Source organism: Aythya ferina (genome assembly GCF_964211825.1).
Source record: "Aythya ferina genome assembly, contig: HAP1_SCAFFOLD_408, whole genome shotgun sequence".
NCBI lineage: Eukaryota > Metazoa > Chordata > Aves > Anseriformes > Anatidae > Aythya > Aythya ferina.
The window spans coordinates 14,899-27,482 of NW_028181165.1; the positions used below are offsets into that span (position 1 = coordinate 14,899).

The 12,584-nt window shown below is 52.6% G+C and overlaps 1 protein-coding gene across 1 annotated transcript; it reads left to right on the forward strand.

The window, feature by feature from the left end:
* Nucleotides 1-1,278: 1,278 nt before the first annotated feature.
* Nucleotides 1,279-1,872, forward strand: LOC311429184 (olfactory receptor 14C36-like; the record flags this gene model as incomplete). Its single annotated transcript, XM_084540310.1, has 1 exon — nt 1,279-1,872. The coding sequence occupies one exon, from the start codon at nt 1,279-1,281 to the stop codon at nt 1,870-1,872; it is 594 nt and encodes a 197-aa protein (XP_084396436.1).
* Nucleotides 1,873-12,584: the final 10,712 nt, after the last annotated feature.

The following is a 12,584-nucleotide window of genomic DNA, read 5'->3' on the forward strand; positions in this document are numbered from 1 at the left end:
GCTGAGAGCTGCCTGCAAGAGAAACCTGCACAGCCCTTGACAAGGTAAGTGCCTGGCTGCAGGGCCATGCAGCTGCAGGTCCTGGAAGGGTCTCCTCTTGCTGGGTCTTGTTTCTGGGAGGGCAGTGGGCAATGCAGTAGGCTTTGAGAGTCCTGCTGGGTTGCAGTGCGAGGTGAGGAAGTCTGGCAGAAACCTCAAGTATGGCCATAGGCCAGGTCTCCCTGGTTTGCCCAGAACACCCTGCTCGAGCAGGCCATGTCAGGCTCTCTGTCAGCTGCCTCATAGTTCTTGCAGCCATGGAAAAGAAGACAAGCTCCCAAGCTCTGTCTGGCTTTCTGTGGCCCTCCTCCCTCAGCAGCCTTCTCCAGTGTCTTCTCCAGTTTTTCAGGGAAACAGTCTAATGGGATGGTCCTGCAACTCACATAGGGGTGACACAGGGCAGCTAAGAACAGGACTGGTGGGCAGAGCTGCTCTGCTTGATCTTCACCAAGGGACACTCCCACAGGGTATCAAGAGGAATGCACAGGAAATGTGAGGACGTTCAGCAACCAAATACCTATCCTAAGCATTGCAGGGATCTTACTGGGATAGAATAAAGCAAACAAAATCCCTACAGCTCAGCTCTGCACTCAGCTGAGTTGTTTGCAACAACTAACAAGTAGAAGGCACGTGAGGTTCCCTCATGTTCCTGCTTTCCTCCTACTGCACAGGAGGAAGGAACTCTAGGGAGCCCACAACTGCCCATTCTTCCAGTGCCACTCTCAGCTAGCACCAGCCACAGCTCAAGGAAGAGAGCTGCAGAAAATGTCTTCACATACTGAGCCTTGGACTGGGGGGTACTCTAAGGCTTGCAATAGTTCTTCCTCAAAGAAATTTTTTCTAACTTTTTTTACCATTTTCTCTCAAATAGGCAGCCGTGTTCAATGTCAGAAAATGCCCAACATCAGCTCTGTGAGCGAGTTCCTGCTGCTGGCATTTGCAGACACGCGTGAGCGGCAACTCCTGCACTTCGCGCTCTTCCTGGGCATCTACCTGGCTGCCCTCCTGGGCAACGGCCTCATCCTCAGCGCCGTAGCCTGCCACCACCGCCTCCACACCCCCATGTACTTCTTCCTCCTCAACCTCGCCCTCCTCGACGTGGGCTGCATCTCCACCACTCTGCCCAAAGCCATGGCCAATGCCCTCTGGGACACCAGGGCCATCTCCTATCAAGGCTGTGCTGCTCAAGTTCTCTTTTTTGTCTTCTTCTTTGGTTCAGAGTATTCAATTCTAACTATCATGGCCTACGACCGCTATGTTGCCATCTGCAAGCCCCTGCACTACGGGAGCCTCCTGGGCAGCAGAGCCTGTGCCCAGATGGCAGCAGCTGCCTGGGGCAGTGGCTTTCTCAATGCTGTCCTACACGCGGCCAGCACATTTTCCCTTCCCTTCTGCCAAGGCAACTCTGTAGACCAATTCTTTTGTCAAATTCCCCAGATCATCAAGCTCTCCTGCTCAGATGCCTACCTCCAGGAAGTTGAGCTACTTGTTTTCAGTCTTTCTTTTGTATTTGGTTGTTTTATTTTCATTGTATTGTCCTATGTGCAAATCTTCAGGGCTGTGCTGAGGATGCCTTCTGAGCAGGGCCGACACAAAGCCTTTTCCACGTGCCTCCCTCACCTGGCCGTGGTCTCTCTGTTTGTCAGTACTGGCATGTTTTCCTACCTGAAACCCCCCTCCATCTCATCCTTATCTCTGGATCTTGTGGTGGCAGTTCTATACTCAGTGGTGCCTCCAGCAATGAATCCCCTCATCTATAGCATGAAGAACCAGGAGCTCAAGGATGCCTTGAAGAGACTGATGACTGCAGATGTTTCAAAATCAAAAACATAGCCTATTTTTTTCTGCATATGACCCACAATACAGTGCATGCTCAAGGTTTGTTCTGTTATCTTTTTTTGTCATTTTTCTTACTCTGCAGGGCATCACCACCAGCTCAGAGATATATGGTGCATGGGAAGGATGTTCAGCAATGGCTGGCCAGTCCACTGCTCATTGTTCATCTCATAAAGGCTCCCTGGGAGGTAGGATGTCCAGGAGAAGAGCAGGGCCCCCTGAGGGTTCATGGGAGATGTGTAAAAGGAATCCCATTGCTGCTGGTGCCAGCAGGCATATCATACACACAGAGAGAGATGAACAGGTACCTCAAGGGAGGCTGTTAGGTACCTCAAGGGAGGCTGTAGCGAGGTGGGGGTTGGCCTGTTCTCCCACGTGCCTAGTGACAGGACGAGGGGGAATGGGTTTAAGTTGAGCCAGGGGAGTTTTAGGCTAGATGTTAGGAAGAACTTCTTCACTGAAAGGGTTGTGAGGCACTGGAACAGGCTGCCCAGGGAAGTGGTGGAGTCACCATCCCTGGAAGTCTTCAAAAGACGTTTAGATGTAGAGCTTAGGGATATGGTTTAGTGGAGGGCTGTTAGCGTTAGGTTGGAGGTTGGACTCGATGACCTTGAGGTCTCTTCCAACCTAGAAAATTCTGTGATTCTGTGATTCTGTGAACAGGAGTGAGCACAAATGCCATCAGCCATTCCTACAAGTCTCATGAAGGCTAGTGGGGCAGACAGTGTCACAATGTTAAGTAACATTCCTTGGGAAGGCACCTGAAAATAGCTCTGAGATGTGTTTCCTTGAAGCAAGGTCCCTGTGACCATTCCTCATGCCGTGGGGCATCTCAGAGATGGGCAGAGCAGGGCAAAGCACTGCAGGGATGAGGTGCTTCCCAGCCTCTGGCAGTGGCTGCAGGAGCCAGAGGGACACTGCAGTGCACTGTGTGTGGTGTGCAAGGCAGAGACTCATGTCTCTCAACAGCCCTGTGTGTATGAGGAGCGTGGGAGGCCAGCTCAGATGTGGACACCTCACAGAGCGCTGTTGTTGCCCTGTGTGACTCCAGAACCAACCCCCAGTGTCTCTGTGAGATTTCTGTAACCCCCCTCTCACAGGCTCATTACAGATGCCCCTCTCTGCTATGTCACACTACCCTGCCTTTCTGGACCAGGCCATCAAGCGTTTGGATCAGAGAGATTTCTGGGGACTTGGAAAAAGCAGACAGCAAACTCGTCTTCAGGAAAGACAAGAAAAAGGACTGGGAGATTTGCAGTTGTCACCTCTGCCCATGGGAATGTGATGGGGAAAGTCCTGCCGCACGTGAAGCAGTAGGGGAGGGGAGAGAAGGGAATGTGGTGAACCTGGATTTGGCAAGGCCTTTGCCATAGTCTCCTGGAGTCTCCCTTTAGCCACATTGCTGATATTCACACTGAAGAAGGGGATGAAGTTGGGGGGGGGAGAAGTTGGCTGGACATTAGTGATACCAAGTCCTCCTGCCAGCCAGTTACCAGCAGCATCCTTCAGTCATGGGCACTTGGGCCAACACGTTTGACCCTTTTTTATCTCCCTTTATGTTGGCATGGAGCACTTTTCCCAGTCTTGATCTTTTCAACATGAGTTGAAACAAAGGATCACTGAGTATTCTGAAACTCAATACCATGTTGTTGTTGTTGTTGTTATTATTATTATTATTATTATTATTATTATTATTATTATTACTTTCCCTCTGAAGCACAATCACAGAATCATACAATGGTTGAGTTGGAAAGCACCTCGACGATCATCTAGTTCCAGCCCCCCTGCCATAGGCAGGGACACCACCCCCTAGATCAGGTTGCTCAGGGCCTCATCTAACGTGGCCTTGAACACCCCCAAGGATGGAACATCCACAGCCTCAGCCACAACATTCCACTCACTGGAATGCAAGTCATCAAGCCCCATAGACTTGTACTTCTTGAGCTTCATCAGGTGGCCTCAAACCTTCTCTTCACTTACAAGAGGTGGGAATTTGCACCCCCAGCCACCACCTATGGGTTCAGGGAAACTAAAGACTTGGGAAGCCTGACTGGCAGGGAAGACTGAGGCAAAGAAGTTGTTGAGTCCCTCAGCCTTTTCCATGTCTGTCATTGCCAGTTCACCCTTCTCATCCATCACAGGGGGTACAATGTCCTTGGCATTCCTTTTCTGAGCAAGGTACCTACAGAATCTCTTCCTGTTATTCTTTTAATCCCCTGCTAAGCTCAGTTCCATCCGTGCCTTGGTTTTCCTTATCCCATCCCTCCACATCAGAAACTGAAACGTGAGAGGGCCTGGGAAAAGTAGACTGGGATCCACAGAAGCCACTTGGGAAACAAAACTTGAAGGTCGGAAGCATGATTTTGTGGAGGTGCAGAGCTGAAGAGCATATTGTACAGGATGCTCCTAAGGACCCATGTGTCCTTTTTCCTCCTGACAACAATGCTACTTCCTTCTCAGGAATGGAGGAGCCAACAGAGGTGAGACAGATGCACTGAGATGTTAAATGTCATCAGAAAGCTGATCCCAACAAGATATGGGGAGGTCAGGAGCAGCAGTGAGATTATGGGGTGGGAAGAGGAGCATGGCCAGCAGAAATTAATGATTTCATAGAGGTAAGAGCATTCATGCAATGCCAGTAGTGCCGTAACACTGACTTAAAACAGTCACATATGGACCTTACCTTACTTGAAACAGTAATTTTATACCCCAACCTAAATACTAATATAATACTTTGAAATGAAGCAGTTTTCTCTCTTGATTACCCTAATCCCTTCCGTTAACACTAACATTAAAATGATCTATTTAACCCTGGACTTCTTAGCAGACCTAAAACATCCCTAAACCACAGAGCTTGTCCAGACCTTAAACACAGACCTGACACCACAAGCAGAACAACAAACACTTCCACTAAAACTTTGCTTAATCTCTAACCCAGAAAGTGAAAAAGAGGTATCGAGGAGACTAGAGTGAGCTCAGCTCTATCTCAGGATCTCATGGCCCAGCAGGAGGAATGTGACTATGGCAGGGACTGTGAGGTCACTTCTGTCTCTGCACTTGATAGGGCAGCAGCAGGAACGTGTCACAGAAAGGGACTGGGAGGTCACTCCTCTCCAATATAGCTGACAGGTCAGCCTTGACTTCTCCCTGGGAGCTGCACTTTTGGGCTGACATCTGCCAGTGGCCGTGCTAGGCCAGCAGAAGGAACCTGCTTGGCATGCTGACTGGGGGATCCCCTCTGCCTCCAGACCCAGGACGACCCAGGCAGAAAGAAGACCCCAAGATGGGTTGTCTTGTCCCTTCTGCTTGAGTCCATGACAGGGCAGCAGGAGACACAAGTCTTGGCTGTGTCTAGCCAAGAAGCTGCAAGGCCAGCAGCAGGCCCCTGGCTTGGAAGATGCTGGTGAGTATCTATGATTTGACCTTAGCTTCGTTTTTCAAGGAACATCTGGTGAGGGTTGATGAGACAGTGAAATGATGGAAATGCTGGGATGAGAGCAAGGTGGTGAACAGAGATGGGTGTCGGCAGACTTCCAGGAAATAGGACAAAGTGTGGGACAGCATATTAAAACATGCAGAGGAGAAGGCAGAGAGTGCTGGTAAGAATGGAAGGCACCAACAGCCCTGACACTTTGGCTAGAGCTTATGAGAAGATGACATATAGTCATTGCAATGCAGCCTCTTTGCTTCCTTGCAACCCTGCGCAGAGGCAGGATGGTGTCATACCACTGTTCTTCTCAGGCATCACACTGCCCACCACATTCCTCAGACCTCCAGGAAAAATCCTGAGCCAGACAGGGGGGTGCAGGATCTCCCCTCACAGTGGCTGGGGTCGGGCCTTGGCTCTTCTGCTTCACCAAAACCACGAAAGACCTTTCTCAGCACAGTGCTTTGCCTGTCTATAATCATGGCCTCCAATTATCTGCTCTAAGCAGTCCCTGGGGAGGCCTTGTTAGTAACAGCCCTCAGTGGGGCCCATTCATACTCCAAGTCACTTCAGCTTTTCCTTTTGAGTCTGCTTTTTCGCACAGTTGCATCGTTCTCCTCTCAGTACCCAAGTTTCATTGACTCAGCACCAAAACATACAATGGAACTCATTAAAACACAGAAACTCCTAAGCAGCCATGTCTCTCCCACCATTTTCTTCAAGTCTTCAAGACTTGATCAGCTAATTGGAGAGCTTTTCATGTTGTAGTTAAGGGGGAAGATTTCAAGTAGCATCTAATAAAAATCTTTCTAATAAAAATCTTTCTTCATTTTAAAGGCTGAATTTTGTTCCATTTCAGTTTAGAGCATCAAAAGCAGCCCCTAGGGAGCGCGAGCGACCAGGAGCGCGGCAAACAGGGCGGGCAAACAGGGCAGTTTGCGCGGCAGTTCGCACAGGCAGGGCGCGCAGGAAGGGCAGAGCGCTCCCCCTACACACAAACAACACCTCCTTAACAACAGCCGTAACTAGGTGATAATGGTCGTCACCAGGCACGGCGCGCTCTCCAGGAAGTCGGTACACACGCAGACCGACTACCCGTTAAAAAATGCAGCAGTTCAGGTCACCAGATGCAAGGAGTGTCTAAGCCTGTTGCCGCCATCGGCGGGAGGCAGAGAAACTGCGTGCGTGAGGTGCGAGCAGGTGGATGATCTGGTCCGCATGGTGGCGGAGCTCAAGGAGGAGGTGGAGAGGTTGAGGGCCATCGGGGAGTGTGAGCGGGAGATAGACTTCTGGAGTAACTCCCTGCAGGGCCTCAAGGGGAGGTGCCGAGGTGAGACTCCTCAAATGGGGGCGGACCCCCCGCCCTGTCCCCATCGGGCAGAGGGAGGGGATCTGGGAGCTGAGGAGGAATGGAAACAGGTCCCTGCTCGACATCGCAGGCGATGCCCTCCCCTTCCGGCCCCACCTTCCCAGGTGCCCTTACGCAACAGGTTTGAGGCCCTAGAGATTGAGAGGCCGGTGTGTGAGGAAGAGGTAGCAAATGTTCCCAGGAGGATGCCTGGGGCGAGGAGGTCAACTCCGCGCCTCGGGACTGCCTCCACCAAGGAAGACAGGAGGGTTATTGTTGTTGGAGACTCGATTCTTAGGGGAACAGAGGGCCCTATTTGTCGGCCGGACCCTACCCGTAGGGAAGTCTGCTGTCTCCCTGGGGCCAGGGTCAGGGACGTTGCCAGGAAGCTTCCTAACCTGGTACGCCCCTCTGACTATTACCCCCTTTTGATAGTCCAGGCGGGCAGTGATAACATCGAAGAGAGAAGCCTCAAGGCTATCAAAAGGGACTTTAGGGGGCTGGGTCGGTTAGTGGATGGAGCGGGAGTGCAGGTGGTGTTTTCGTCCATCCCTATGGTGGCAGGGAGGAGTTCAGAGAGGACACGGAAAGCCCACCTGTTAAACACGTGGCTCCGGGGCTGGTGCCAACGCAGAAATCTTGGGTTTTTTGATCATGGGGCACTTTACTCAGCACCTGGCCTGATGGCCGCAGACGGGTCCCTATCTTTTAGGGGAAAAAGGATCCTGGGCCAGGAACTGGCAGGGCTCATTGAGAGGGCTTTAAACTAGGTAGGAAGGGGGATGGGGCTGAGGCTAGGATTGTTGGGGCTGTGCCAGGGGGAACAATGGCAAGGCCGGAGGATAAGGCAATGGCCCAGCTGAAGTGCATCTACACCAATGCATGCAGCATGGGTAACAAACAGGAGGAGCTGGAAGCCATCGTGCGGCAGGCAGGCTACGACTTGGTTGCCATCACGGAGACGTGGTGGGACCAGTCTCATGACTGGAGTGCTGCAATGCCTGGCTATAAGCTCTATAGAAGGGACAGGCAGCATAGAAGGGGTGGTGGTGTGGCTCTCTATATTAGAGAGTCTTTCGAGGTTGTAGAACTCGAGGTTGGGAATGACAAGGTCGAGTCCCTTTGGGTTAGGATCGGCAGGGACAACAAGGCTAGTGTCCTGGTCGGGGTCTGCTATAGACCGCCGAACCAGGATGAGGAGACGGATGAGGAATTCTACAGGCAGCTGACAGAGGTTGCAAAATCATCAGCTCTTGTACTCGTGGGGGACTTCAACTTCCCTGACATATCCTGGAAGCACAACACAGCCCTGAGAAAGCAGTCTAGGAGGTTTCTGGAGAGCGTGGAAGATAGCTTCCTGACGCAGCTGGTTAGTGAGCCTACCAGGGGAGGTGCCCCGCTAGACCTTCTCTTCACAAACAGAGAAGGACTGGTGGAGGACGTGATCGTCGGGAGCTGTCTAGGGCAGAGTGACCACGCAATGGTGGAGTTCACTATTCTTGGCGAGGCCAGGAAGGGGACCAGTAAAACCGCTGTATTGGACTTTCGGAGGGCTGACTTTGAGCTGCTCAGGACATTGGTTGGTGGAGTCCCTTGGGAGGCGGTTCTGAAGGGCAGAGGGGTCCAGGAAGGCTGGGCGCTCTTCAAGAGGGAAGTCTTAATGGCGCAGGAACGGTCTGTTCCCACGTGCCCAAAGACGAGCTGGCGGGGAAGAAGACCAGCCTGGCTCAACAGAGAATTGTGGCTTGATCTTAGGAGGAAAAAGAGGGTTTATAAGCTTTGTAAAAGTGGGCAGGCCACTAAGGAGGACTTTAAAGAAGTAGCGAGGCTGTGCAGGGACAAAATTAGGAAGGCCAAAGCTCATCTGGAGCTCAATCTGGCTACTGCCGTTAAAGATAACAAAAAACGTTTCTATAAATACATCAACACAAAAAGGAGGACTAAGGAGAATCTCCATCCTTTACTGGATGCGGGGGGAAACTTAGTTACAAGAGATGAGGAAAAGGCGGAGGTGCTCAATGCCTTCTTTGCCTCAGTCTTTAGCGGCAATACCGGATGTTCTTTGGATACTCAGTACCCTGAGCTGGTGGAAGGGGATGGGGAGCAGGATGTGGCCCTCAACATCCATGAAGAACTGGTTGGTGACCTGCTACGGCACTTAGATGTGCACAAGTCGATGGGGCCGGATGGGATCCACCCAAGGGTACTGAGGGAACTGGCAGAGGAGCTGGCCAAGCCACTGTCCATCATTTATCAGCAGTCCTGGCTATCGGGGGAGGTCCCAATCGACTGGCGGCTAGCAAACGTGACGCCCATCTACAAGAAGGGCCGGAGGGCAGACCCAGGAAACTACAGGCCTGTCAGTTTGACCTCAGTGCCAGGAAAGCTCATGGAGCAGATCCTCCTGAGAGTCATCACGCAGCACTTGCAGGACAAGCAGGCGATCAGGCCCAGTCAGCATGGCTTTATGAAAGGCAGATCTTGCTTGACGAACCTGATCTCCTTCTATGACAAAGTGACGCGCTGGGTGGATGAGGGAAAGGCTGTGGATGTGGTCTACCTTGACTTCAGCAAGGCTTTTGACACCGTCTCCCACAGCATTCTCCTCAAGAAACTGGCTGCTCTTGGCTTGGACTGGCGCACGCTTCGTTGGGTTAGAAACTGGCTGGATAGCCGGGCCCAAGGAGTCGTGGTGAATGGAGCCAAGTCCAGTTGGAGGCCAGTCACTAGTGGCATCCCGCAGGGCTCGGTGCTGGGGCCGGTCCTCTTTAATATCTTCATCGATGATCTGGACGAGGGCATTGAGTGCACCCTCAGTAAGTTCGCAGATGACACCAAAAGACCCACAGGGACCCCATAGGACCCATAGGGACCCACAGGGACCCCATAGCACCCCATAGAATCCTATAAGGACCCATAGAGACCCCATAGGGACCCATAGAACCCCATAGGGTCATTAGGGCCCCATAGGGCCCCATAGAATCCTATAAGGCCCCATAGGGACCCCTAGAGACCCCCAGACCCACAGAATCCCATAAAGCCCCATAGGACCCATAGAACCCCATAGGACCCATAGGGACCCCATACAGACCCATAGGACCCATAGGGACCCACAGAGACCCCATAGGACCCATAGGGACCCACAGGGACCCATAGGACCCATAGAATCCTATAAGGCCCCATAGGGACCCCATAGAACCCCATAGGACCCATAGGGACCCCATACAGACCCATAGGACCCATAGAGCCCCATAGAGACCCCCCCGCCCCATAGAATCCTATAAGGACCCATAGGGACCCATAGGACCCATAAGGCCCCATAGAATCCTATAGGGACCCATAGAGACCCCCAGACCCATAGAATCCCATAAAGCCCCACAGAGACCCATAGGGACCCACAGAACCCCATATGGCCCCATAGCACCCCATAAGGCCCCATAGAGACCCACAGAGACCCCATAGGACCCATAGGGACCCACAGGGACCCATAGGACCCATAGAATCCTATAAGGACCCATAGAGACCCCATAGGGACCCATAGAACCCCATAGGGACATTAGGGACCCATAGGGCCCCATAGGGACCTGTAAGACCCCATAGGGGACCCCATAGAGACCCCCAGAAGCCCCACAGAGACCCCATAGAGACCCCAAACCACCCCAAAAGACCCCAAAAAGACCCTGAAAGACCCCATACAGACCCCATATGGACCCCATATGGGGCCCATATGGGGGTCCATAGAGACAGGGTCTCTATGGGGTCTTCTGGGGGTCTTTTGGGGTCTTTTCGGGTCTTTATGGGGTCCCTAAGAGGTCTATGGGGTCTCTGTGGGGTCTATGGGGTCTTTATGGGGTCTCTATGGGGTCTTTTGTGGGTCTTTTTGGGGTCTTTTTGGGGTCTCTGGGGTCTTTTGGGGTCTTTTTGGGGTCTATGGGGTCTTTTGGGGTCTATGGGGTCTCTGTGGGGTCTATGGGGTCTTTTTGGGGTCCCTATGGGGTCTTTTTGGGGTCTTCTTGGGGTCTTTTTGAGGTCTCTGGGGTCTCTGGGGTCTTTTGGGGTCTTTTGGGGTCTTTTTGGGGATCCTATAGGGTCTTTTGGGGTCTCTACAGGGTCTCTATGGGGTCTTTTGGGGGTCTTTTGGGGTCTTTTCGGGTCTTTTTGGGGTCCCTAAGAGGTCTATGGGGTCTCTGTGGGGTCTATGGGGTCTTTATGGGGTCTCTATGGGGTCTTTTGTGGGTCTTTTGGGGGTCTTTTTGGGGTCTCTGGGGTCTTTTGGGGTCTTTTTGGGGTCTATGGGGTCTTTTGGGGTCTATGGGGTATCTGTGGGGTCTATGGGGTCTTTATGGGGTCTCTATGGGGTCCCTATGGGGTCTCTATGGGGTCTTTTTGATGTCTTTATGGTGTCTCTGGGGTCTCTGGGGTCTTTTTGGGGTCTTTTTGGGGTCTTTTTGAGATCTCTGGGATCTCTGGGGTCTTTCAGGGTCTTTTGGGATCTTTTTGGGGTCCCTATGGGGTCTCTATGGGGTCCCTATGGGGTCTCTATGGGGTCTCTATGGGGTTCTATGGGGTCGCTATGGGGTCTTTTGGGGATCTTTTTGAGGTCTTTGGGGTCTTTTTGGGGTCTTTTGGGGTCTTTTTGGGGTCCCTATGGGGTCTTTGTGGGGTCTTTTGGGGTCTTTTGGGGGTCTTTTTGGGGTCTTTTTGAGATCTCTGGGGTCTCTGGGGTCTTTCAGGGTCTTTTGGGGTCTTTTTGGGGTCTTTTGGGGTCCCTATGGGGTCTTTGTGGGGTCTTTTGGGGTCTTTTTGGGGTCTTTTGGGGGTCTTTTTGAGATCTCTGGGGTCTCTGGGGTCTTTCAGGGTCTTTTGGGGTCTTTTTGGGGTCTCTTTGGGGTCTCTTTGGGGTCTTTTTGGGGTCTTTTGGGGGTATTTTGGGGTCTTTTTGGGGTCTTTTTGATGTCTTTCTGGGGTCTCTGGGGTCTTTTTGGGGTCTTTTTGGGGTCTTTTGGGGTCTTTTTGAGGTCTTTTGGGGTCTTTTTGGGGTCTCTATGGGGTCTCTATGGGTCCTATGGGGCCATATGGGGTTCTGTGGGTCCCTATGGGTCTCTGTGGGGCTTTATGGGATTCTATGGGTCTGGGGGTCTCTAGGGGTCCCTATGGGGCCTTATAGGATTCTATGGGGCCCTATGGGTCCCTAATGACCCTATGGGGTTCTATGGGTCTCTATGGGGTCCCTATGGGGTCCCTGTGGGTCCCTGTGGGGTATTTTTGTCCCCCCCCCCCCCACCCGCGGGCGCTGACGGGGACAAAGCGGGGACAAAGCGGTGGCCCCCGGGGGGGGGGAGGGGAGGGGAGGGGGGGGGATGTGGGGCTGCCCCATAGAGCCCGCCCCATAGATCCTGCCCCATAGATACTGCCACATAGAGCCTGCTCAGAGCCCCATAAGGGTCCCAGGACTGTCCCTGCCCCATAGATCCTGCCCCATAGATCCTGCCCTATATAGCCTGCCCCATAGATCCTGCCTTGTTTGTCCTGCCCCATAGATCCTGCCCCATAGATCCTACCCAGTATGTCCAGCCCCACAGATCCCGCCCCATAGATCCTACCCTATAGATCCTGCCCCATAGATCCTGCTCAGAGCCCCATAAGGACCTCAGCACTGTCCCTGCCCCATAGATCCTGCCCCACAGATCCTGCCCCATAGATCCTACCCCATAGATCCTGCTCAGAGCCCCATAAGAGTCCCGGGACTGCCCCTGCCCCATAGAAACTGCCCCATAGATCCTGCCCTATATATCCTACATTATATGTCCTGCCCCATAGATCCAGCCCCATAGATCCTGCCCCATAGAGCCTGCCCTATATATCCTACCCTGTATATCCTGCCCCATAGATCCTGCCCTCTATATCCTGCCCCATAGATCCCAGCCCCATAGA